The sequence below is a fragment of the Pantherophis guttatus genome, chromosome 9 (genome assembly GCF_059756535.1).
Source record: "Pantherophis guttatus breed Tessera chromosome 9, ASM5975653v1, whole genome shotgun sequence".
Lineage (NCBI taxonomy): Eukaryota > Metazoa > Chordata > Lepidosauria > Squamata > Colubridae > Pantherophis > Pantherophis guttatus.
This window is the reverse complement of record NC_142071.1, coordinates 27,900,914-27,928,845: the sequence shown is the minus strand read 5'-3', so window position 1 is coordinate 27,928,845 and position 27,932 is coordinate 27,900,914. Positions and strand designations below refer to the sequence as shown.

The 27,932-nt window shown below is 43.8% G+C and overlaps 1 protein-coding gene across 1 annotated transcript in view; it reads left to right on the top strand.

The window, feature by feature from the left end:
- The first annotated feature begins 2,742 nt into the window (after positions 1-2,742).
- TECTA (tectorin alpha) overlaps positions 2,743-27,932 on the top strand; it is a 57,648-nt gene continuing 32,458 nt past the window's right edge. The window contains exons 1-5 of the mRNA XM_034430496.3: positions 2,743-2,853; positions 6,495-6,628; positions 8,559-8,846; positions 17,646-17,783; positions 19,751-19,916. Coding sequence (XP_034286387.3) covers positions 2,793-2,853; positions 6,495-6,628; positions 8,559-8,846; positions 17,646-17,783; positions 19,751-19,916 — 787 coding nt within the window. The 5' untranslated portion in view covers positions 2,743-2,792. The remainder of the gene's footprint in view (positions 2,854-6,494; positions 6,629-8,558; positions 8,847-17,645; positions 17,784-19,750; positions 19,917-27,932) is intronic.

Below are 27,932 nucleotides of genomic sequence, written 5' to 3'. Positions count from 1 at the left end.
CTAATTTGGTAACACTATATAGACCCTCCCTCAGTAGGACAAAGGAAAGGATGCTTGCTTTTTCTCTTACTTTTTTTTTTTTTTTTTTTGTCCCTAAGTGAAAAGTGATTCTGATCAAAACAGCCTCATTCCTAGTTCTTCCAACCTTGACATCTCCTGGAAAGTTTTTTAAAGTTTTCAGAAAGATTTTTTTTTTTCAGATTTATAGCCCATTTCTGATTTCACCTTTCGATCAGCAGACATAACCATTATAGATTTGAGACGCAAAACGGACCTGTTATTCGTTAAGTATTTATTTAGTTCTGTCTTCAGTTTTTTAAAAAAGGGGGGGGGATTTTTTGGAACCACCAATCATTCACCGTTGACATGCATCCTTCGCTGACCTAAGTTTTCCCAGAGTTGATCAAAACGTGGTTTCAGATTTCAGATATAATTTTGCTTCGCTCGACCACAAATCAGGTTGGTGATTTTGTTCTTCCGTATATTTATATGCCTCTGTTTAGAATCTCTATTTCTTGTTTTCAAAGAGCTTTTTGTTTTTTTGTTTTTTAATTCTGCATTGTAAACTCTTTGTCTGTTGGGGATACGAATATGTGTTTGTGATAGCGGTTTGATGTTGTTGTTGTTTGCTTTTTGTTTTTTTTGTAGACCAGCCATCTAGTTTGTTTTTATTTCGTTTGATATCTCAGAAGCCACATAAAAAGCAACACATTTTCTGCAATGGGAACACTGAATGTAGCTGATTGCGAATTGGATGTGATAAGTCTACTAATATCGGCTTCTGTTCCCAATTACGTAGAGGAAAAGGCAAAGCGTTCAGCTCCCTTGTTCCCTTATCGTCCCACTTAAATGCTTCTGCGAGATGAGATATCAGTCCTTCACATATTATAATTTCTACATTTTGTAATTAATACGCTGCTGTCATACAGTTCAAGAAAATTAAGCTGCATACCTAATGAGGCAGCGCATCTCTTTGGGCATGTACACAAACACATATTACATAGACAGGTTTTATGCAACGTGATTGAAGCATCTTTAAAGACTCCGCCAAGGTAAGAGATAGTGGTGCAGGTGCCAAGGAGATTGTGTGTAAATGCGTAGAGTCAGAAAGGCAGAAAAAGATAGTTGAGCACTGACATTAGGCTGATTCCTCTCTCTTGCCAGCCTCCCAGGACAGATGCATGATAAAAATAAGCAGCTGCAGCCAAATCCTACAGTAATAAAGATGGGTTACCTGTCTTATGGAAATTGTCAATCACCCAAATCATGATTGTCCCAAAAGTGCTTTTCCAAAAGGACTTGCTTGTTTTTTTTGTTTTGTTTTGTTTTTTTTCCCCTTGAAAACATTTTGCTTCTTATCCAAGAAGCTTCTTCCGTTCTTCAGAACTAAAGAAGCGAACTGGAAAAGCAGCACCATTGGGATAAAGCTTATTTTCTTTCACATGAATAACGCCACAGTATTCCGAATGAAATCCCATTTTGTTCAACCTGTCGTTGGGGCGGTATGAATATTGGGTACAGATTCTGCGCGAATGAAATTTTTGCCAGCTTCCTGAATGGTGGTAGAGGTTGCTAGCAAGATAACCTGTTGAAGTTGCGTATCACTAATGTGTGTACGTGTGCTGATTTTCAAATCAGTTTTGGGTAGAAGTGGAACTTGACTTGGGAACTCTGTGGGAAAACAGACATTTTTATGGCTGCATATAACCACAATTCCCTGCTTCTCCTAATTCAGATTTGAAACACAAACCGGCTTCCATAAATAAATAAAATAAAATAAAAAATTTTGCCATAGATAAAATGTAAGCTCTATTCTATTTATGCACAGAGACTTTCCTCCCTCCCTGAAAAAAAAATTAAGTAGAAGCTTGTTAAGGGCTCTACAGTTCTTTAGTTCTGCATTTTTCAGCAGAACATAAATTTTGCCTCTACGGTAATGTAACTTTCAAATGAGGAGGGTTGGCAAATAGAGATGAAACTGTGTGTACTTTACCTTAAAGTCTCTTTATGTACTCAATAATGTATGAGAAACTTCCACTGCCCCCCCCCAATAATTAAAACATCACCTAGGATGCATGTAATATTTATGTAATTTTGCTTTTAGCTCCTCTTCCCTTGCCCCTTCTCCTCACCTAACCCACAAATTTGTTGCAAGAGGGGCATGCTCGCGACACAAAAGATTAGCCTCTGCGACCTTGTTTGTATTTTCAAATTCCCAGTCAAGAAATGTTTTAAGTATTCTTCAGCTGGTTTTGCAAGGGGGCAGGGAATGGGAAGAAGAGAGGATTAGTTTAATCGAGGTTTAAAGTCTCTGCAACAAGAGCACTCCATGCTCAATAATTGGCTCTCATTTTAGTATACAATGAAAAGCTAATCAGCCAAAAGCTTTGTACTGGAGAGATCACGGAGAAACTGAAGTTATTATAGGATTGAACATTTCCTCCGAGCGATGTTCCCGTTAAATCCTATTTACCGCTGGCCTTGGAAAACTCTTCAGTCCTAACCCATCATTAAGGCTGCACTTTTCATTTGAACCCGTCCTATAAAACAAGTAATTTACTTCTTCCCCTTCCCAGTTAACAAGGATGTTGACAGCTTCTGGCTAATTGAGAAGGTCTAAGATTTGCAGATGTTTTTTTTTTTTTTAACATAACATCCCCCAAATTTCTAGGCTCATCAGTCAATTTGGACGTCGCTCGACTGACATATCTTTAATGGAGAATTGATGAGCTGTTCCCTGTGAATTGTTACTGGTTACACGGCTCTGCTTTTCGGTTTCTTCCTTTCCTAGGATGAGTTACCCATCGTTCTTTAGAAGCTGCGTGGCCTTAACTTTTCTGCTTCTACAACCAGGTTAGTATTTCAGGTTTTCAACGTGGGAATCGACTGAAATGGTGATTCTGACAATCCACTGACGTGGAAAGCATTAAGCAGGTTACCTGAGAACCAAGAAATCCCTTACCGCACATTCTCTGCTTTGTCTCTACGATTCTACCAAGAATATCTTCTTCAGACGCCTCTTAAGATTGCTTCATTCTGGTGTTGACCTTACCCTGCTACAAATACATGTGAATGTTACCATCTGGTTAGCATTGGGGATTCTCCAGCCCATCACCCAACTAGGATGGGAAAGTGTTTGAACAGGAAATGCGGCTGATTCTGTTTTCGTGGTTCTGGAATCCGTGTCCATCCTAGAAAGAAACATGGTTACATATGACGGGACCCAATTCCCACACCGTCGTAGAAATTCTACTCCGGGCAAAAACCTAGAATTAAATTTCAAAGCAATCATTTTATAATCATGCAGGTGGATTCTTGCGAGGCTTCTTAACCTGTATAGCACCTGTAACAGGTGAGAGAAGCCAAGATTTGTTGGTTTCAGCTTAAAAAAAATAAAAAGAGATGAGGTCAGGTATAGGAGCCCGACTAAATCTGAGAGTTTTGTCTTAAAATTTATCCCTTCCCCATTTCTCATACATCAAAAGCAAAACCTTGAGTCTTTTCCTATTAAAGGATTATGTAATTCTGTCCCCAGGGAGCCTCTGAGCCATTTTTTTTTTTTTAAAAAGTGTTTAACCATCAAAAGTGTTTCCCCCTCCTCCACATTTTCCTTTATTTTTAATTTTGTTTCATGTGGCAATTTAATGAGATTTTAAATTTAAACTCTATCCCACTCCAGTTGCTTGCGATATATCTGGCTCAACTGATCTGTTTCCTTGCTTGAATCTTTTGTTTGCATATTGGCTCCCTTGTAAGCAACTCTGCATAACTTTGTAAGTTAAAAAGGGTGTTGAGTAGTTTCCTTTACAGGGAAAAAAACAATCACCATCTCAATTTATAGTACAGTGGTTTAAACCACTGTTATTAACACTGTACCCTGTTATTAACACAGCTGCCTGCAATTACTGCAGGTTCGAATCTTACCAGGCTCAAGGTTGACTCAGCCTTCCATCCTTTCTAAGGTAGGTGAAATGAGGACCCAGTTTGTGGGGGCAATAAGCTGACTTTGTATAAATATACAAAAAGGATGAAGGCTATTGCTTAACGCATTGTAAGCCGCCCTGAGTCTCCGGAGAAGGGCGGCATATAAATAAAAAAAAATATTTTTTTAAAAAAATTCCCATGATTTTGCAGCAGTTTAAAGGGACTTGCCTGGGAAAATTGCTTCCCCAAGTGGCTGCTAATCCCAATTCTGATTTTTTTTTATAAGACTCCATTTTACCGCATTATCTGTTTGCACTTCCCCCCCCCGCCCCGGGAGGGAAAGAGAGAAATGGGCTCAATGTTTTACATCGTAGAAAGTTCATTTGTAGGGGGGGGGGGGGCTAATGCAACTTTTAAAACGGGATGCACCTCTAACTACAGTCTTGATTTCTCCTTCCATTCAATAATTGTGTCAAATCCTCAGAGACTGCCTGGAAAGGTCCCTGCCTTTTTCTCGGCAAAGTTTTTCAGAAGTGGTTTTCATTGCTCCCTTCCTTTGGCTGAGAAAGAGTGATTGGCCCAAAGTCACCCAGTCAGCTTTCAGGCCTAAGGCAGGACTAGAACTCACCATCTCCTGGTGATTGGCCCAAAGTTATCCAGCCAGCTTTCAGGCCTAAGGCAGGACTAGAACTCACAGTCTCTTGATGATTGGCCCTAAGTCACCCAGTCAGCTTTCAGGCCTAAGGCAGAACTAGAACTCACTGTCTCCTGGTGATTGGCCCAAAGTCACCCAGCCAGCTTTCATGCCTAAGGCAGAACTAGAACTCCCAGTCTCCTGGTGATTGGCCCAAAGTCACCCAGCCAGCTTTCAGGCCTAAAGCAAGACTAGAACTCATCACCTCCTAGTGATTGGGCCAAAGTCACCCAGTCAGCTTTCAGGCCTAAGGCAGGACTAGAACTCACCGTCTCCTGGTGATTGGCCCAAAGTCACCCAGTCAGCTTTCAGGCCTAAAGCAAGACTAGAACTCATCACCTCCTAGTGATTGGGCCAAAGTCACCCAGCCGGCTTGCATGCTTAAAAGTGGGACTAGAACTCCCAGTTTCTACCCTGGTGCCTTCACCACTATTCCAAACTGGTTCAACAGCCCATTACTAATGCTTAAAACAAGTATTGAAAATCAGACCGAATTCCATACCTAGAAAGGGGGCTGGGGGGAAACAAACCTTTAAAAAAAAATCCCCCATTTAACAGCTGTGAGTTGGGATATATATCTGTGCAGCTATTTTCACCGCAGTCAAATGCTTTTTCGTTATCCGTTGTCTGGCAAAATAATCTCCGCTGCAACTTGCGAATGCGGTCCGTGTCCATCTGCAAGAAAGATGCGCCATCTGCCAGGTTCTCCAGTTTTATGACGCCCTCGTCGAAAGTTTGCGCGAGGGCATTTAGAGCAACTCTTTGGAAGCGCACAGCCTAACGGAGGCCTTGCTTTAGAGTAAAACCTGCTGCAGCTTCTGCTGCTTGTCAAAGAAAACAAATATCCATGTTCTACTGTTAAGTTTACAAAAATTCAGCAACAGTGAAATGGTATTTATAGACAATTGATGCCACTCTTCTGCGAAGTCCTCGCCTTCCTTCAACACCCATTCCACCTGTCTCAAGTCTCCATGAGACTGTCAGCATTCAAATGCTGCCATAAAGAGATGGAGAAGAGGCTTGACTTCTCACCTAGTTATTTTCTCTGTAGATAATGTCTCCGAGGAGATGGGATGGGAGGGGGACATTCCTGGGGTTGGAGGCTGGAGCTGGGAAGATTGATTTGGAAGATGGCCAATAAGAAGATGAGAATTGGGGAATGGAAAGGGAAGGTTTTGGGGGGTCAAAGGCTTAGTATCGGCTACGCAGAGTCGGTAGCAGATTGTTGTTCTCAATAAATGGAATATTTCAGCAAAGATTAATTGTCTGGGGGTGCAATTTATTTGAGATGACATCGAAACTTGACAGATAGCCTATTAAAAGACCAGCAATGTAAGTCCTCTCTCCATCCTCAAATGCGTCCAGCTGATTACTAGAGTCATCATCTTTTAACAACCCCATCATCCTTTGTGGGGTGGAGTCTGGGCAACTGAATGGAGCTAGCAGAGTGTTTTAATGGCCAACTGCCCTCCCTGTCGCCAATGCGGAGTTTTGTTCAGCAGATATATTCTCAGTGTGCGCAGAGAGAGAAATAGCTGCCTCTACCTAGGATTGAACTCACAGTCTCCTGACTCTGAGGCGAGAGCTCCACCTCTAGGCCACCGCACCACTCCAGCTGATTACTGATTAAAATTTCATTTTAGTCTTAGTTAACTGCTAATACTCCAGCTGATTACTAGAGTATTATCCCTTAACTAAGACTAAAATGAAATTATAGGTAAATAAATAAAGGTGACCCTGGACTGCATTTTTTTGCAACCATCTGCCCAGGGTGAAAAAAAAATGGAGCAGGTTTGGAGGAAATAACAAGAGGTACGGCATGAAATGTGGTTGGTACCAGAATAATTATTTCTCTCTCCGTGTCTCTTTGTTGCAGCCCGGACTATGGGCATCTTGTACCCTTTTTGGCCCAATGACACCAAAACCCCCAAAGTGGATGATGGCAGCTCTCCAGAAATCAAGCTCTCCTTCCCCTTCCTTTTCTTTGGCGCGCCGTACAGGACCATTTTTGTAAGTGAAGCACCACTTGGTAAAGGCAAGCGGGGCGTTTTCCCCGCCATTAACATCTGCATTTTAAACGCCGCTTTCCGCTTACAGCCTTCCTCGGGAGAAGAGGAAGATTAATGGTGTCCTCCCTGCCAAGTTCTGGCACGTTATGAACGAGAGGGTCTATTATTAAGAAAAATCAAGGGTGCGCTTAGGAGGCGAGCGTGCGAGGGGCAAGATTATAAAAGCCCAGTCACTGCCTTGTGCAGTTGATTAAACATTCAAACGACGTGCAGGCTTTGGCATGTTACGCATTGAGCCGGTGGCAGGAAAACCAGAATATGTCAAGGAGGTGCAGAAAAACACACACACACACACACACACACACACACACACACACACACACACATAGGAAATGTTTCTGCTTTGGGGATTGTTGTTTTTTTCCTTAGGAGCTGCATCATTTACTCTGCCTCCTAAATTGCTGCTTCAAAAGAGGGCATAATTTCTCCAAGGCAGGATTGAGAGGAGAGGACCAAACTCTTTCATGCGCACAAGACACACAGATACAAACACACACACAGACAGACACACACAAAGAATAAATTCCAAATTTGGAATCTGGTTTCTAACCAGACATTGGTCCATGCCACCAAGGCCACCGTTTGTGCAGTTGGGAGACTTCTGAATTTGTGGGTCGGAGTCGAAACGGGGCTAAGCGTGGGTGGAATCGTACCATGGGCGAGGGAAAAGTGGGGTTTGGGGTTCTTTTGCGCTTAACAATGGCAATGGGCCCCGTGTTTTTGTTTTGGTAGAAGACAAGCAGGGCAACTTTCACTTAAATCAAGTTCTCCTCAATAGGTCCCAAGGATTTTCGTGCAAACGAGCCTTTTCCGTTGTCTTCAATGTGGGCACAACAGGATGGATGCAGGGGTGCTATTCAGCAGGTTCTGACAGGTTCTGGAGAACCGGCAGCGGAAATTTTGAGTAGTTCGGAGAACCGGCAAATACCACCTCTGGCTGGCCCCAGAGTGGGGAGGGAATGGGGATTTTGCAGTATCCTTCCCCTGGAGTGGGGTGGGGATTTTGAAGTATCCTTCCTCTGGAGTGGGGAGGGAATGGAGATTTTGCAATATCCTTCCCCCTGGAGCGGGGTGGGAATGGGGATTTTGCAATATCCTTCCCCCAAGGAGTCAGGAGGGAATGGGGATTTTGCAATATCCTTCCCCTGGAGTGGGGTGGGAATGGAGATTTTGCAGTATCCTTTCCCTGCTACACCCACCAAGCCACGCCCACAGAACCAATATTAAAAAATTTGAATTCCACCACTGGATGGATGTTACGGGAATTCTGTGTTTAATTCCTCTGTCAAGGAGTCTTCACTCCGTCCCAACCTCCAAACACATGGGAACATAAATATATAGCTCAGTGGTGAAATCCAAATTTTTTTACTACCGGTTCTGTGGGCGTGGCTTGGTGGGTGTGGTGTGGCTTGGTGGGTATGGCTTGGTAGGCATGGCAGGGGAAGAATACTGCAAAATCCCCATTCCCTCCCCACTCCTGGGGGAAGGATATTGGAAAATCTCAATCCCCACCCTACTCCAGGGAAGGATGTTGCAAAATCTCCATTCCCACCCCACTCCAGGGGAAGGATACTTCAAAATCTCCATTCCCACCCCACTCCAGGGGAAGGATACTGCAAAATCCCCATTCCCTCCCCACTCTGGGGCCAGCCAGAGGTGGTATCTGCCGGTTCTCTGAACTGCTCAAAATTTCTGCTACCGGTTCTGCAGAACCTGTCAGAACCTGCTGGATTTCACCCCTGTTATAACCCTATTTCCATTGAATAATTAAAGAGCCTCTACATTCGGCTCGCCTTTCCTCGGCATGATTTTTCAGCTGACATTGTTGCTCCCTGCTAACGTACGTCAAACCTTCCTCCTGCCTTCAACAGGTCAACAACAATGGAGTGGTTTCCTTTAATGTGCTGGTCAGCCAGTTCACCCCAGAATCCTTCCCTTTAGCTGACGGGCGAGCTTTCATCGCTCCTTTTTGGGCAGATGTTCACAATGGCATCCGGGGAGAAATCTACTACAGGGAGACCACTGACCCAGTGCTGCTCAAGAAAATCTCTAAAGATATCAGGAAATATTTCAAGAACCTGCCTTCCTTCACTGCCCTATCGGTTTTTATCGCTACCTGGGATGAAGTTACCTTCTACGGAGGGAGTAGCACAACCCCGGTAAGATCACCATCTTGGTTCCTGCTTAACAACTAACCTCCAAATCTGTAGAACAGGGGTCGGCAACCTTAAACACTCAAAGAGCCACAAAGGTCCTAACCGGAAGCCCTCCATTCAATTCTGGAGCTGACCGGAAGTCCGGTCTCCTCCTAGCGTGGCATTCTTTTTCCTCTGCTGACCGGAAGTCCAGTTCTCCCATCATAGAGTCTCCTCCTAGCAGTGCATCCTTTTTCCTCTGCTGACCGGAAGTCCGGTTCCCCCACCATAGAGTCTCCCCCTAGCGCGGCATCCTTTTTCCTCTACCTGTCCTAACTGAAAGCCCTATCAATTGTGGAGCTGACCGGAAAACCCGCCCCTTGCCATAGAGTCTCTTCCTGGTGCGCCGTGCTTTTTCTCCCCATAACCGGAAGCTCCTCTCAAAATTGTGGCGGCAACAGGGAGCCGCAGCAGAGGGATGAAAGAGCCACGTACGGCTCCAGAGCCGCGGGTTGCTGATCCCTGTTGTAGAAGGAGAGCGGTGTTAACTTGCCGTGCCCTGAAACCAGATGGAGTCTGGTAGCACCCGTTCCCACCAAAATAAATAGAATAGAATAGAATAGAATAGAATAGAATAGAATAGAATAGAATAGAATAGAATAGAATAGAATAGAATAGAATAGAATAGAATAGAATTCTTTATTGGCCAAGTGTGATTGGACACACAAGGAATTTGTCTTTGGTGCATAGGCTCTCAGCGTACATAAAAAGACAAGATACATTCGTCAAGAATCATAAGGTACAACACTTAATGATAGTCATAGGAAACAATCTATGTTTCTCTCTTTTCTTTTTTTCTCTTTTTTTCCCCTCTTTTTTTCTCTTTTTTCTTAGGCCGAAAAAAATGCTTTTAAAAGAAAAAAAAAAAGCCTCTGATGATCGCACGGCTCAGCTGGGATCGTCAGAGGCTTTAAAAAGCATTTTTTCTACAACCCCTTCGGCCGAAGATGTTGTAGAAAAAATGCTTTGAAAAAAAGTTTTTTAAAAAGTTGGCCACGCCCACCCAGTCACATTACCCACCACCACCACCAAGCCACACCTACAGAACCGGTAGTAACCTATTTTACATTTCACCACTGGGTTGGACTAGAAGACCTCAAAGGTCCCTCCCAACTCTGTTATTCTCCCTCCCTCCCTCCCTCCCTTTCCCTCTCCCTCCTCCATCACTGGAGGTTTTTAAGAAAACATTGGAAAACCATTTGTCTGAAATGGCATCAGGTTTCCTGCCTGAGCAGGGGGTTGGACTAGAAGACCTCCAAGGCCCCTTCCAAATCTGTTATTCTGTTAGCTGTGCATGTCACAAAGCACAGCTCTTTTGCTAACCTGTTTTATTTATTTACCAAATTTATTTGCTGCGCATCTTACGGTTCAAGGTGATTTAGCATGTTGTATGATTTTCCATCCTCCCTCCCCCACCCCATCCCTGTTTGTGTCTTCATTTATTTGTGGCAATCTGTGCAAAAGCAGCTCCATTTAAAGTATTTTCTCCAGATTAAGGCATAGGACGGGTGTCTGTTCTTCGGAGCGGCGATGAGTGAACGGCGAACGATCTCAGCCGATCCACGGAGGATAGTAAATAAAACAGAGACATCACCCTGACAAATCTATAAAAGATTTCGGGGAAGTAGAGCTAGGTTCATGGTGTTAGGATGAATCAACCTCCCTGCACCGCCACATTAAATAAATCCTGAGACTGCCATCCTCTTTCTCTTTCAAATTTTGCAAGGTAGGATGAGAAAATGGAAGTCTGGGAGGTTTTTTTCCCCCAAATGAAAAATATGCGTTTTGCTGACCTCATTTAATCATTATCTAAGTTACATAACAAGTAACCTAAGTAACGATGAAGAAGTGCATCGGTAAGCGTTGTTAAGTATCCTTGGCGTGTTTTCAACCATTAGTTCTCAAAATGTGCAGAGATTTAGCGCTCTAATGTCCAGGCCTCGACGATATTTACTAGACATATGGGACCTCCGAAATGATAAATTCGGAGAGACATATTGCGTGGGAGGGTTTGCACAGTAGAAATATTGAAGATTTTATTCAGTACCCTGTTTTTAAGGATACCAGCTAAGCCAGGGGTGTCAAACTTGATTTCATGGAGGGCCGCATCAGGGTTGTGTTTGACCTGGGGAGGGGGGGGCATGGCCAGCTTGACGTCACTCATGTTGGGGGCGTCTGATGGCCCAAGCACTTTGCCAGAGAAAACCGGGCTCCTGTTGTGGCCTGCCAGCGGCCTGCTCAGATTGTGGCTGATCCCGACGACGAGGAGGCTGGTGTGGTGTCGCGCCAGCAGCCTTTGCAGCCGGCGCTCGAGTTGGACAGTGAGGAGGCTGAAGAGGATGTGGTGCCAGAGGCAGGGATTCAGCCAGGGCCTTCAGACTCTCCAGAGGCTCCTTCAAGTGAAGAGAGTGAAGTGGAGGAGCCTCTTCTCAATGCTCGAGCACGCAGGGCTGCCAAAAGGCAGGAGTGGCTACTCAGGAGGAAGTCTCCTCGAGAGTAAGTCTTGGGGCTATTTGGCCACTCCCTTAGCCTATTTAAGTTCGCGCACAGCTGGCACATGTTGCTGGAAACAACGCTTGGTCCTACGCAGAGCATTTTGAGAAGTGAGTTTTTTGTTACAACTTGGTTTCTGGGCTGATTGCCAACCCTTGTCGGACTTTGTTTAATCTCTGTAATTCATAGCAGGCTGATGAGGACATTGGTGGTTAAAGCCTGCATTTTGAAAGGGGTCTGTTTGTATTAAACGGAGTTTTTGGAGCTCTGTTTGTGCTACACTTCTTGGGACCCGTAGCTAGGGCAGAACAGCTCCTGAGCTCCGTTTTCAGCTGTGACAGCCTCCTGCTGTCCTCTGCCATCAAAAATGGAGCTCGGGGGGGGGGAGGGGGAGTGCATCCACTCTCGCTGGCAGAGGGCAGCAGGAGGCCTCACAGCTGAAAACGGAGCCTGTTTTCGCTGGCAGAGGCACCACGAGCCGGTCCTTTCTAGGGCGTCCCCGTGGGCCAAATCTAAACACCCCATGAGCCGGATCCGGGCCCCGGGCCTTTGGTTTGACACCCCTGAGGTTAACATTTCCTAAACCAGTGACGGCTAATCTTTTTTGGCACCGAGTGCCGAAATTGGCACACATGCCAGAGCACATGCTCAGACCAGATCTTCGCACGCAGACCAGCAGGCTGGCATGCATGCGCGTGATGGAACCCGGAAGAGCAGCTGGCGAAACCGTGCGTGCCCACAGAGAGGGCTCTGCGTGTCAGAGGTTTGCCTATCACGGTCCTAGATTGTTACTGGGAAATGTGATGTAGAATAGAACAGAATAACAGAGATGGAAGGGACCTTGGAGGTCTTCTAGTCCAACCCCCTGCCCAGGCAGCAAACCCTACACCACTTCAGACAGATGGTTATCCAACATCTTCTTAAAAACCTCCAGTGTTGGAGCATTCACATGGCTTGGAAGGCAGTTTTTCTCTGGGTTTCGCAAGGCGGGTTGGAGTTTTGAATTTAAGAGTATTTTATGAGGAAATCCATGCAAGCCGTGTCTCTAAGGTGGGGAGGTGTGTACCAGGGGTGAAATGCTCCCGGTTCAGACCGGATCGCCCAATCCGGTAGCAATGGAGGCGGGTGGTTCGGAGAACCGGTAGCAAAAATCCCTGCCCCCCCCCGCCTGCCCAGCTGAGCCGCACTATCATCGGAGTTTTGTTTGGCAGATACATTCTCATCGTGCCCAGAGAGAGAAATATCCACCTCTCTACCTAGAATCAAACACACAGCCTCCTGATTTGAGGTGAGAGCTCCACCTCTAGGCCACCGCACCACTCAGCTGTCATAACTTCAAACGGTCACTAAACGAATGGTCGTAAATCGAGGTCTACCTGCATTTTAAGTGCCTCTTTCTGAGCTCCTTTTGCGTTAACCCCCCCCCCATTGTTTTATGCTCCAAAGATGGAGCAAGAATAAATATGTTTGGTTTCGAGGGGGAGTGTGAGCCAGTTCCATTTTTATTTGGCCCTCCCTGATCCCGAAAACCTGCCAGGGTTAACTTCAAAAAGAGAAGGCTGCAGTTTGCTGCGCTGCATTTTTATAGGATGGTCATTGTGTTGCTCTCTCATCCGTTTCCTGGGTGAGGACGAGTTATTTTCCAGGGGTGATAGAAGACAGCTGTCTGTTTAATAAATGCACAGTTCAGAAGGAGCAGCGGGATAATTGTAATATCCCAATTTGAAGCCCGGCCAAGAGAGGTTGGGTGAGCGGTAGCCTCCCTCTGCAGATAGGCAATATATGAATGTTTTCCTTGCCAGGGCAGCTGCAAATCTTTCTCGATGGAACCGGAGTTCTAAGTCCAACTGGATACAGCCCAGGCTGTAGATCTTGGTTTCTGCAATACATTTGTCCCTCAACGCTGTCAAACTATTTACTAAGTCTGCACTACTATTAATCTTCTCATCGTTCCTATCACCCATCTTCTTCCACTCATGACTGTATGACGGTAACTTTGTTGCCTGTATCCTTACGATTTATATTGACTGTTTCCTAATATGATTTGATTGCTTATTTGTAAATGACTATCATTAACTGTTGTACCTTATGATTCTTGACGAATGTATCTTTTCTTTTATGTACACTGAGAGCGTATGCACCAAAGACAAATTCCTTGTGTGTCCAATAACACTTGGCCAATAAAGAATTCTATTCTATTCTATTCTATTCTATTCTATTCTATTCTATTCTATTCTATTCTATTCTATTCTATTCTATTCTATTCTATTCTCTATTCTTCATTCCAATATTCTCTTCTCTACTCTACTCTACTCTTCATTCCAATATTCTATTCTATTCTATTCTATTCTATTCTATTCTATTCTATTCTATTCTATTCTATTCTATTCTATTCTATTCTCTACTCTACTCTACTCTACTCTACTCTACTCTACTCTACTCTACTCTACTCTATTCTTCATTCCAATATTCTCTTCTCTACTCTACTCTACTCTACTCTATACTTCATTCCAATATTCTCTTCTCTACTCTACTCTACTCTACTCTACTCTACTCTACTCTACTCTACTCTACTCTACTCTACTCTTCATTCCAATATTCTATTCTATTCTATTCTATTCTATTCTATTCTATTCTATTCTATTCTATTCTATTCTCTTCTCTTCTCTTCTCTTCTCTTCTCTTCTCTTCTCTTCTCTTCTCTACTCTACTCTACTCTACTCTACTCTACTCTACTCTACTCTATTCTTCATTCCAATATTCTATTCTGTTCTATTCTATTCTATTCTATTCTATTCTATTCTATTCTATTCTATTCTATTCTATTCTATTCCACTCTGTAGAGTCTCATGAAGCAAACCTTAACTAAAGCTAAACCTTAACAAATTGATGGGCTTTTTAAAAGATCCCGCGAGGTCCAAGAGACCTTAAATTAAAACGCAAGCAGTAAATAAATTCTCATCGGCTGAAATCTCCTAGGGAAGTTGCAGGATCTTCCTTCCTCCTTTCCTATCTATGAACAGATTGACCGGATTGGAAAACCAAACCGTGTAAAACTGGATTCAGGAGTTAATCGACGCGTACTTGCTACACCGACCTGATTTTAATTGCTCCAAATGGTGTAATAATGCTATTAAATTCAGTAAGTGAGTAAAGCAGTTGGTCAGAAGGTGAGGTGGGGGGAACCAAGCTGTTCCGTCAGGTGGCTGTAATGAGATTTTTCTATATAAGCGCTTATGATGGAGAGGCTGTAACAGAAAGCTACCGTCACGAAAACAGCTCTGGACTTCTTCCAGACCATATGCAATGTGCAGATTCTGTAGTAGAAGAGGTGGATTTCAGCAGGTTCGGACCAGTTCTGGAGAACCGGCTGCAGAAATTTTGAGAAGTTCGGAAAACCGGAAGTAAAAATTCTGACTGGCCCTGCCCCCATCTATTCTCTGCCTCCCAAGTCCCAGATGATTGGGAGGAAATGGGGATTTTGCAACATCCTTTTTCCAGGAGTGGGGAGGGAATGGGGATTTTGCAATATCCTTCCCCCAGGAGTGGGGAGGGGATGGGGATTTTGCAATATCCTTTCCCCAGGAGTGGGGTGGGAATGAGGATTTTGCAATATCCTTCCCCCAGGAGTGGGGTGGGAATGAGGATTTTGCAATATCCTTCCCCCAGGAATGGGGAGGGAATGGAGATTTTATAGTATCCTTCCCCCCAGGAGTGGGGAGGGAATGGGGATTTTACAGTATTCTTCCCCCAGGAGTGCGGGGGGAATGGAGATTTTGCAGTATTCTTCCCCCAGGAGTGCGGGGAGAATGGAGATTTTGCAGTATCCTTCCCCTACCATGCCCACCAAGCCACACCACACCCACTAAGCCATGCCCACAGAACCAGTAGTAAAAAAAAATTGAATTCCACCACTGTGTGTCGGACTATTTTAAGGTTCCTTGATTCTTATTTTGAAATTTCTAGTTTTATGCGGAGACTTTAAAATGACTTTACGGGCTTCGGTTTGTTGCTCTGACCCTCCTGAAGCTCAGCCAGGACATCCTAAGGAAACAAGTCCAGATCGGGAGGTTTTGAGTACAAAACGCGATCCCATCTTTAGCATACTAATAAGGAGGATACAACATCAAGAGGTTTTATTGCACCCACGGAACAATCACAGTTATCTAATGGCATTGCTTTGAATTATTGAAATCGTGTTCGTTATTGATTGTCTTCTTTCTGTAGGACGAGGCAAGGGAAGGATCAGAAATGGGGAGAGGGGCTGGTTGTCTTTTGATTTGTGGGGATGCAAGGGAAAGCGGAATTGAATATGTCTCCCTTGGCGCATATTTTCCTATTTAGATTTAGTACTGGGATCAACACAGCTTGGAAATAGAAAGAAAAATTCTCTAGAAAAGCAGCTCAACAACCACAAGAGATGGTCACGGACCACTCGGTTTCACAAGTTTTTTATTGGGCCACGTCACTGTGAATTTGTCCACGTGGATAAACGGTCACAAAATTAACTAAAGACACCGATATCAAATCTTCCGGCACAAACCGGATGACAAACTGATATATTTTCGATCTGGTGCTTCTGGTATAAAACCCCATGGAGTATCCCGGTGGCCCACAAACTTTGGGGCACCAGGGACTAGTTCCATGGAGAGTGTTTTTTTCCCCCGTGGACCAAAGTGGTCGTGGTTACATGTGCTACCTGCATCCCACGGATGGGGCTTTGCTTATTTGCGTGGACCGGTTTCTGGCATGCCGTGGACCAGTACCTGTCCATGGACTCTCCTACAAATTAGGTTGGTGTTATAATTTATAGGGATGCAGTGGCTCAATGGCTAAGACGCTGAGCTTGTCGATCGAAAGGTCGGCAGTTCAGCGGTTCGAATCCCTAGTGCCGCGTAATGGGGGTGAGCTCCCGTTCCTTGTCCCAGCTTCTGCCAACCTAGCAATTCGAAAGCACGTAAAAAATGCAAGTAGAAAAAAATAGGGACCTTTGGTGGGAAGGTAACAGCGTTCCATGCGCCTCTGGCGTTGAGTCATGCCGGCCACATGACCACAGAGACATCTTCGGACAGCGCTGGCTTTGAAATGGAGATGAGCACCGCCCCCTAGAGTCAGGAACGACTAGCACATATGTGCGAGGAGAACCTTTACCTTTACCTATTGCACCATCTTCAGAGAGGAAATAACCAAATAAGATCAACGCTTGGGTAGATAAATGTGGAAGTTCGAGCAAACTTTTATTCGTGCTTTTCCCGTTCTTATTCTAACACTGCCATCTATAGGACGTGCGAGGAACAAAGTCATTAAATGGTGAAGCTTTCATTAAGGTGACCTTCCAGATGCTGAGACCAGTTGATGACATCAGATTCAAAGGCTGAATGATAGGAGCTTCTTTAATAAGTTCATATTAGATAATAAAAACTCTTCGACCAGACCTATCATCTATTATACGTGTGTTACACAGGATCTGATTTGCTGTTGGACGTTTTTATTACTTTGTTTTTTCTCTCTTCTGGACTAAAACTGTATTTCAGTTTAAAATATGTGGGTAGGTAGGAGACCTGTACAAACTGAGAGCCACAGTTTATGACACATTGGTGGGATTAACCGACTCTAGTCTGTTGTTGTTGTTTCAAAAATTCAACATTATTTCCCTAATCTATTTTTTTTTTTTTTTTATTTGATTTATATGCCGCCCTTCTCCGGAGACTCAGGGCGGCTTACAATGCGCTAAGCAATAGCCTTCATCCTTTTGTATATTTATACAAAGTCAGCTTATTGCCCCCACAACTGGGTCCTCAATTTACCTACCTTAGAAAGGATGGAAGGCTGAGTCAACCTTGAGCCTGGCGAGATTCGAACCTGCAGTAATTGCAGGCAGCTGGTCTTAATAACAGGGTGCTTTAGACCACTGTACTTACCAAGGCTCCTTTTGCCTTTCTCACTTTAAAATCCACTGAAGTTTATTTTTAAAGGAATTCATGGGGTTTTTTTTTTTTTCCTTTCTCTAGAAAGTTAACGTCATTTAGATCCATAAAACTGGCTTCAAGTTCAGAAAGAAAACATTGAACTAAAAAAAAGTATTTTGGAAAGGAGTTAATGGGTTTTTTTCTCTAGGAAGTTAACGTCATTCAGATTCATAAAACTGGCTTCAAGTTCAGAAACAAAATGTTTAAACTAAATCCACTTTTAAAAAAAAAAGTGTTTTGGAAAGGAATTTGCTTTAGAAAGAAGAGTTGACCTCTGAGTAAACAGTTGTATTTTAAACAGGTGAACACTTTCCAAGCGCTTCTTATCTCGGATGGAACGTCCTCCTTCGCCATGTTCAATTATGAAGAAATTAACTGGACCACCGGAACGGCGAGCGGAGGGGACCCTCTAACTGGTCTCGGTGGAGTGATGGCCCAGGTAGGACAATTAGATGACCATCGTGGGCTTCCTTTTCACACAACAGCTCTGTGTGCAGCATCCATGGAAAAAAAAAGATTACTTATATTTTGCCAAGAAAATAAAAAAAAAAACTAAATAGCCCATCTGGAACCCAGGAGATTTAACCGTTCTTTTGAATGACCAGGGAATGGTCAATTATCATTGTCTGTGTGTATTTACAATAATCCAAGCCTTGTAAAATTGCTTGCATTAGAGACGTGCGAAGCATTCTGAAATTAACACACGGAAATTCAGACAATTTTCAATATCCCTGGAATGGCAGTCCCTTCTGAGGAAAGAAAGTTTCAGCTTCAATATCTTTTTCATATCTCAATATTATTGACAGGAAGAATTTGACACGCGCTATTATTGCTGGTCAGATGGGGAAAAAAACCCAATCTGCACTAAAATGAAAAGGAGATTGCCTGACTACATTAATAAACACAGGAGGGGATAGATGTGATACAGAGGTGAAATGCTACCGGTTCGGACGAATCGGTAGTAAAAAAATGCTACCGGTTCGGCCAAATAGTTATTTCCGACGATCAGCTGGGCAACAAACAGCTGTGATGCCCAAATTATATTAGCTAGAATTGTCGGATTTCCTACTTTCTAGCTAATCTAAATCGCATGGCACAGTGGATTTCCCCCCCCCCCCCGCTGTTCTATTTACCTTTGCAGACTTGGAAGGCTTCAAAATGTTCCTTTTTTAGTTCTGCGTGGGCGCGCCTCAAGTGTGCATGCATGCGCAAAGCGTGCGATTGGTAGCAGATTCACAGAACCGGTAGCAGACTTCAGAGGATTTCACCACTGATGTGATAGTATGTAGGAATGACCTTGGGAGATGGAGGAAGACTCACAGAAACAGTTTGATAAGAGGCAGCTGAATCCACAGGTGGGAGAGAACATGGGGAGCATTTCACAAAGGACCCTCCCTAGTTTTATGGTGACTAAAAAGAGAAGAGGGGAGAAATTTTCAGCCTTGCAAGATTCCGATAATGTTGCTTACAATAAAAATGACGCTATTGCTCCTGGTTGAATTTCTTGCCTGGATTACCACCAAGGGCTAACAATATGTCACATCTTTTTCGTGTAATTTCGGGAGAAGAGAGATCTTTTGCTCCCATAATTCTCAGAGCCTGAAGTGTCCGTGACATTGATGATATGGTCTCCAGGCCACTTGAGTTCTCCCATACTACAATGGTGTTGTGGCCCGCCAGCGGCCAGCAGAGCTGGCAGCAAATTCAGACAGTGAGGAGGTTGGGGAGGAATGTGGGCCAGTCTTGGAGTCTGGGGAAGGCTCGGACGAGGGCTCTGAGTCGGAGGCAGAGAGGGGGCCAAGGCCATCTGGTAGTTCTTTGCTGCCTCCGGAGCCTCCGGTGTCTGACATCAGTGAGGCAGAAGAACAGCGGGAGCCTGTTCCCAATGTGTGTGTGCGCAGAGCTGCCAGAAGACAGGAACAGGGTCGACTTGGGAGTAAGGCTTGGAGATGATTCACTCCTCCCATAAGACATAAAAGAGGGGATGTGAACTTTTACAGGAAGCAATTAGTTCATCTGGTCGGTAAAAGCTTGGAAAAGTTCTGTTTGACTCTGTGCCAAGTCTGGCCTTGCCCTGCGTTTGGCAATTAGCTCTCTGGCAGCATTCCAAGGGAGATAAGGTGGGTGTTTATAAACATTCCCCTGAAAGACTGTTTGTGAAGCCTTGTGGACTGTGAATGACAATAATTCACAGCCGTGTAAATAAAAGAGGTTTTACCGGGACTAAGATTGTCCTTTCTAAGGAAGCCTAGGTCAAAACAGATGGGGAGAGGTTAAGGTGTGATAGGACTGTTGTCTTCAAGATATCGAGGGTGATGCCAGTTGGGAGAAAAGCATCGAAGGCGAAGCTCACCAGGTGAAGTTCCAGATCATTTAAGGGGGACTCTCTTCTTTTCGGTCTTTTAGGCTGGTTTCAACGGTGGAAACAGCACCAACTATTTTAGCATTCCTGGTTCCAGAACCCCAGACATTGTCAACATCAAAGAGACCACCAATGTCAACGTGCCGGGTCGTTGGGTATTCAAAATTGATGGGAGGGAGATTGACCCAGCCAATGGATGCAGTTTTAGAGGTAAGCAAGTATAAGAAGCTGTGTCAAGTTGAAGCAGGTTACCCTGTCATGCAAACCACAATACGACAGAGGTGGGTTTTGGGGGTTGTTGTTGTTTGGTTTGGGGTTTTTTTTTTTTTGGATTTCAGAAAGTTCTGCCAAGAGATGTTGCTAAGCATGGAAACCAGGCACTGTTTGTATTCATACCACCCAGGGGTGAAATGCTCCCGGTTCGGACCAGTTCGCCCGATCCGGTAGCGATTTAATTTAATTTAATTTATCGCATTTCTATGCCGCCCAACTCCCAAGGAACTCTGGGCGGCTTACAGCAAAAATAATGCGAACATAGAAAAATTATTAAAAAACAGTATAAAAACATTTTAAAAACATTAAAAGCCCATGCACACCATTCATGGCCGGATCTCGCAAGATTGCGACAGCGAGATCAGCGATGGCGGCAAGTGGTTCGGAGAACCAGTAGCAAAAATCCCTGCCCGCCCCCCCACCCAGCCGGGCCGCGCAATCATAAGAGGCTTTTTTATTTATTTTTAAAAGCATTTTTTCTACAACCTCTTCGGCCAAAAAAATGCTTTTAAAAGTAAAAAAGAAAAGCCTCTGACGATCATGTGGCTCAGCTAGGATCGTCAGAGGCTTTTAAAAGCGTTTTTTCTACAACCTCTTCGGCCGAAGAAGTTGTAGAAAAAATGCTTTTAAAAGCCTCTGATGATCCCAGCTGAGTTGACTGATTGTCAGAGGCTTTTAAAAGCATTTTTTTTTTACAAAGAGGTTGTAGAAAAAATGTTTTTAAAAGAAGAAAAAAGCCTCTTGACGATCAGGCAACTCAGCTAGGATCGTCAGAAGCCTTTAAAAGCATTTTTTTTTTACAACCTCTTCACCAGAAGAGGTTGTAGAAAAAATGGTTTTAAAAGTAAACAAACAAAAAAAAGTTGGCCACGCCCACCCAGTCACATTACCCCCACCAAGCCACGCCCACAGAACCGGTAGTAACAAATTTTACATTTCACCATTGATACCACCTCCATTTTACCCGAATGCTTAATGTGCAACTTTATTCTATCATCCTCATTTATTAGACCACATCAGCACCTTAAATATCTCGAACGTGCTTAAAAGAGCACGTTACTGGCAAATAAAATTAATTTTAGGGTACACTGGCGAGGGGTTTTTCGTGGGTTGCTCTCAAGTTGGGAAAGCAACACAGCGGCCTCTTCTCAAATTGAAATGGGTTAATAATGACTTTCGGTGTTGGATTGTTTACGTTCTCTCTTTTGTGGTCGTATGTTTTGCTGCCTTCGGTGAGGAAATGCAGAATATAAATGGAACAAACAATCCCTCCCTGCTGTTTAGTGATTCCTACTTAGGACAAACGCAGACAGAATTTCAAGAGTGATATATGACTTTTTTTTCTTCAAAGGATTCCTGGGGGAAATCTGAAAATGGTAGTTCTTCGTGGGAATTCTCCCCAAAATGCAATTTGTGTGATATTGTCGTCATTTATAGCTCGTTGTCGCCATTTCTTAATGTTATCCATCAGCGTCAATTGTCATTAGTGTAAAGTGGCATTCAGCCTTTTATCTTGCTATGCCAGATAATGACGAACAAATCTAGCTGAGGCCGTTAAGAGATTTTCACATTTATTTTAAAAATGGTCTTATTTAATGCATTGTTCTCTCACTTCTTATCCATGGTAATAATAACGAACAGAGGCATGGGTAAACCCGTATTACTCTATCAGAGCAAAAGGTCTGGCAAGAATCTGGCAATGTTTTAATACATGTACTGTGATACCCGCTTCAATTAATTCAATTTATATGCCGCCCTCAGTCTTCGGAGAGGGGCGGCATATAAATTGAATTAATTAAATTGAATTGAATTAATTAAATCAGCATACCGGTTCCATTGGCTGCAAGAGAGAAGATGTGTAAGCAGTGCACGCCACTAGTTAGCCAAGAAACGTAACCCCAGTGTGATCCATTTTTTGTAGAGCCAAATTAACCCAAAATCCAAATGGGATTGTGAGATACCAGATTTAACCAATTCCTTATTGTTATTATTATCATTGATATCGTCATTATTACCATCAACTTCCAGAATTGAATTCATGGAAGTAGACCTCATAACCGCTATCCATTTTATTCTCACGACAAATCTGAATTTTCCCCATCTTTGGCAACCATCTTTGGAGATGGGTTGTCATAATTACAAATAATAATAATAATAAGAATAAGAAGAAGAGGAGGAGGAGGAGGAGGAGGAGGAGGAGGAGGAGGAGGAGGAGGAGGAGGAGGAGGAGGAAGAAAAGAAGAAGGAGAAGGAGAAGGAGAAGGAGAAGGAGAAGGAGAAGGAGAAGGAGAAGAAGAAGAAGAAGAAGAAGAAGAAGAAGAAGAAGAAGAAGAAGAAGAAGAAGAAGAAGAAGAAGAAGAAGAAGAAGAAGAAGAAGAAGAAGAAGAAGAAGAAGAAGAAGAAGAAGACAGTGTTGAACCAGCACTGCTGGAGGTCAACAAGAGGAAGCTGCTCAAAGTGCAACAAGCCAAGATTCAATATAGGAAACCAGTGATGCAAACTTGGGCTGACAGCTGGTGTAACAAAGCACTGCATGGACAGCTCCTTGAGAAGATCCAGGGAAAAGTAGATAAGGAAAAGACCTGGCTATGGCTGACCAACGGAACACTGAAGAAAGAAACAGAAGGCTTGATTCTTGCAGCCCAGGAACAAGCCATCAGAACGAATGTAATCAAAGCCAGAATAGAAAAAATATGCTGATGACCCCAAATGCAGACTCTGCAAAGAAGCGGATGAAACCATTGATCATATACTGAGCGGTTGCAAGACAATAGCCCAGACTGACTACAAACAACGCCATAACACAGTCGCTCAGATGGTCCACCGGAACTTGTGTCACAACTACCATCTGCCTGTAGCAAAGAACTGGTGGGATCATAAGCCTGAAAAAGTGGTCGAAAATGAGCATGCAAAACTACTGAATTTCATGTTTAATGAATAAAAGAGATAATCATCCTCATCCTCATCTTCATCATCCATGTTGGCTATGAACAGATTACAATGGAGACAACTTTACTTTGTGAAGGAGTAAAACCATTCCTTATTCTTACCGAGTCCAGTTTCAAAGTCTCCATTTCTTGTATGAATTTTAGCTCTGTTGCTTTATAATAGAGATTTCTCTTGGACACCAGCGATGTTGAAATACAGAGATGTCATAAAGTCAGTCTCGAAACAGCCGCCTGAGCTGCCCTTAGAATCTGCAGCATGCAGAGTCCTTTTCAAAAGAAAACAAAGTGATTCTTTTTCATTATTGCCTGCTAGTTAAAATTTCATGTGTCTTTAAAATAGCCACCTGGAGAGCCTGCTCATCTTCGCTTTACAAATACAACTGTTTGGAAAATAAAAGGAGACTTGTCTGCCTCCGGGGTGGTGGTGGAAGGATTCCAAGTCTTCCCAACTTCTAAATTATGAACTTTTATGGCATTCTAGTCCCTGAGTGGTGCGGTGGCCTGGAGGTGGAGCTCTGGCCTCACAATCAGGAGGCTGTGAGTTCGATCCTAGGTAGAGGCAGATATTTCTCTTTCTGAACACCATGAGTAATTATCTGCTGCGAACTCTGCATTGGCAACAGGAAGGGCATCCAGCCAGTAAACACTCAGCTCCATTCAGTTGCCCAGACTCCACCCCGACGCAAGGGATTATGGGCAAGGGTGAAATCCAGCAGGTTCTGACAGGTTCTGGAGAACCGGTAGCGGAAATTTTGAGTAGTTCGGAAAACTCGTAGCGGAAATTTTGAGTAGTCTGGAGAACCGGCAAATAGCACCTCTGGCTGGCCCCAGAGTGGGGTAGGAATGGAGATTTTGCAATATCCTTCCCCCCCAGGAGTGGGGTAGAAATGGAAATTTTGCAGTATCCTTCCCCTGCCAGGCCCACTAAGCCACGCCTACCAAGCCACGCCCACAGAACCAGTAGTAAAAATTTTTGAATTTTATCACTGATTACGGGGTCATTAAAAGATGAGGGGAAAAAATAACATTCTAATCCTTCTGTTCAAGTTATGGTGGAAAGTCTGTTTGAACTCCCTGCATGAATATGGAAATCGTTTCGGAGTTAATTTCATCAAAAGAGTTCCATTAATAAGAAGGTTCCAAAGCAAAAAGTTTGTATCATTTGCACCACCGGATGCTTGCAAATACGAAACAAATCGAAATTATGGAGACATTTGGGATGGATCCACCACACGGTTCCGTTGGAGCCAAAGTTGACTGCAAGGCCCATAGCTGTGTGAAGAACTTTATCTGCAGGTTGGCTTTATGTGAGGAGGATGGAAGAGGGGATGAAGGCAAGCGAGCAGATGGAGAAGGTGACCAGAAGATATTCAGATCTAGGAAGTCTCAGGATGAATCAGTTGGGAGTCAAGTACAAAAGGAAGCAGATTTTGAACCAATGATCTGCCCCTGTCCCTGAATGGAATGAGCTGCATATTTAATTTACATTTTGAATGATCAGAACTCTGAGTTTTTAGGCGTCTAATTTAGACTTTCGAAAGGCCATTGTTAAAAATAAACCAAAGATCCTTACTCAGCAATTTACGGCAACCTCTCTCTGATAGACATTCTACTGTTGCTTCGTTTTATAATGATGATTACCATCACAAGCAATACATTATTTGTGTGTGTCTGTGTGTGCAATAATTAGCTATGCGTAAGACAGAGAGGAAGACACCCACCTCATTAAGAGGTACAGCCAAAGCCGCTGTGGCTATTGTAAAATATGAAGTCTCCAAAGTTGCATTATTTGTTGTTTAATTAGTGCTAATTCATATGGAAGGAAAAACGAGCCTAAGCAGGCAATTAACACCCCTTGAGCCGCAGACGTAACTCACCGGTTATTAATAGAATTAAGTTATAGCAACTGTGGCATGCCTGGGATATAATTCACGCTGCATCCACCTAGTTATTTTTAGAAGCCAGCCAAACCATAGTTGTATTATAACTGTGGTCAGTGCCCTGCAATTTAGACATGAGATTTATATTTCCAATTTTACATTTAGAGAGGATGTTGGCTCAATTCCTGGGGATGGGGAAGTATTTTGCTCCCTGTGGAGGAAAGGAGCCTTAAAGCATTAACTGAGATGGAGAAAGCAGAAAACCTTGGGTGAAGCTGAATTTTTGCTAGCAATAGCACTTAAACTTATATACCGCTTTACAGTGCTTTACAGCTCTCTCTAAGCGGTTTACAGAGTCAGCCTCTTGCCCGCAACAAACTGGGTCCTCATTTTACCCACCTCGGAAGGATGGAAGGCTGAGTCAACCTTGAGCTGGTCAGGATCGAACTCCTGGCAGTGGGCAGTGTCAGCCTGCAATACTGTATTCTAAACATTGGGAGAGAAGGAAGGAAGGAAGGAAGGAAGGAAGGAAGGAAGGAAGGAAGGAAGGAAGGAAGGAAGGAAGGAAGAGCATTTAGACTTATATACCGCTTCACAGTGCTTTTACAGCCCTCTCTAAGCGGTTTCCCAGAGGACAATCTGGGTCCTCATTTTACTCTCTGGAAGGCTGAGTCAACCTTGAGCCTGGTGAGATTTGAACTGCCTAACTGCAGTCAGTCGGCAGTCAACCGAAGTTGCCTGCAGTATCGCACTCTAACCACTGCGCCACCGTGGCTCATGGATGTGGTTTTCTTGGATGCTGTTCTGATACAACCTTGCCTTTTCCCCCAAGATGGTTTTCTGATTTCACCATCCTTGGGATTTCTCCTATTCATGTTTTAACCAAGTTGGTCCCTGCTTAAGTTGCCAAGAACAGCCAAGGTCAGCTAGATCCTGTCACCATCTTGAATACAAAGTTTAGCCTATAGCAGGGGGTGTCCAACCTTGGCAACTTTAAGACTTGTGGACTTCAACTCCCGGAATGCCTCAGCCAGCCATGGTGACTGGGGATTTCTGGGAGTTGAGGTCCACACGTCTGTTGTGACCTAGGCCCAAGTAGTTATTACCAGACACAATCAGTCCTAAACAAACATATTTTATTACTTCATTCTCAGCTTAGTCCAAATTAAGTCCAAAACAAATTATTCATAAACAGTCCTTCAGCCTTATCACCAACCTTTGTCTACTTTGGTACCTTGCCAAAGGCTTTTCTTGGCAAACGTTCAGAAGCAAGAGACGCTGACAAGAACAAATTTAGCAACGTTGCTTTCCTACAAAGATCCCAAGAGCTGTTGCTGCTCTTTTAAGCCTTCTGGGAGGGGCCGATCATCTCCTGGCCTTACTCCTGAGTCGTCCTTTTTGCTTTAGCTGTTCTTGCCTTCTGGCAGCTCTTCGCATGCGCGCACTAGGAACAGGCTCCTCCTGTTCCTCTGTCTCTGCTATCTGCCTCTGCAGGCTCCGGAGTCCATGCATCGCTCCCAGATGGCCCTGGCCCCATCTCTGCCTCTGACGCAGAGCCCTCATTCGGGCCTTCCCCTGACTCCAGGACTGGCCCATTGTCCTTCCCAGCCTCCTCACTGTCCGACTCCACTGCCAGCTCTGCAGGCTGCAGGCGGACCTAAACAGGTGGTCCTAAAATTGTCAAGGCTGGACACCCCTGGCCTGTAGCCTTGATAGTTACCCCTACAAGCATTCACCAGGTCTGATATGTTTAGCAGATCTGGTGCGTTGACGAAATCACACACATATGGGGAATGTGATGATTCAAATGCAATGGAGGTAAGATGAACATATGGTATGCCGATGGCAATGTGTCTTAATGTGTCGCATTACTGTTTTGTGATCGTACTTCAGTGTCAACGATTATAGCTACTAGTTTCCCGTGTACACATCCCACGCCGAAAGAGTGCTTCTAATGCTCTTTGGGACACTTTCCAAGGTTTTAAAGTGGTATCAGCCCATTGCAGCAATGATTCATATATATGGCAGCAGATTATAATAATAAAAAAAGTACTTAAATCAGGGCTCTCTTGCAGAGTTAATAGCACAGGGGTTAATGGAATAAACCACCTTCTCCTTCAAATGTTTTGCACAGCATCTTGTCTCGCTGAAGGTAAATGTGGCAATGATAATGGGAACTGTGATCCAAAACATCAGACCACCATAGGAAGCCTAAGAGTAACTTCTACTTCTGGTCATCTCTGCTTTCATTTTTTTTTTTTGCAAAAACGGGTAGACAGCAAATCAGATTGGCCAGGGTTCAGTGGACTTCCGAATAGGAAACACGGGTCATCGCTGCTTCTAGAAGGAATCTAAAATTCCAATCTTCCTTGATTTATCTTCTCATTTATATCTTGGATTCTTGCTTTGAACAAAACTCTGCATTGGCGACAGGAAAGGCATCCGGCCATTAAAAACACTTTGCTTGCTCCATTCATGTCACTGCGTTTTTGTATTTACCAGATGAGCTCATATTTCTGGACTGTCAGACTTTCCGTAGCTTGCCAAGTCCTTATCTCTAAGCTAACTACGCATGTCCGCATTCCTTTCTTTCTACTTCACTTTCTTTGTTCTCTGGCCAAGAAGTCCGGCTGCAGAGAGGTGGCCGGCAGGAACGTTGCCAAAATGTAACTATTTAGATTAGTAAGATGTTTTATTTTCTTTATAACAAATAAATGAGTTTTTCTTAGAAAATATCTTCGGGGTTTATTTTCTTGCAAAAGTATGCTTCAAGGGAAAAGTCACGATCCACGTTTCTAAATCAGGGTGCGATTACCCAAAAGCAGAATGGGATTAATTAGCACCCTGACAATTCAGTTGCCCAGACTCCACCCCGCAAGGGATTATGGGGGTCGTTAAATGAAGATGATTTCTTGCTTTCAACAGTGAAGATGACCTTGTCCCAAAAGTGCTTTTTCAAAAACTGGACTTTGTTTTTTCCTTGGAGACGTTTCGCTTCGCTTCTTAGATGAGAAGTGCATATAGTTCAGGGGTCTGCAACCTTAAACACTCAAAGAGACATTTGGACCCGTTTGCCACAGAAAACACCGGGAGCCACAAAACCTGGGTGGGCGTGGCCAACTCGA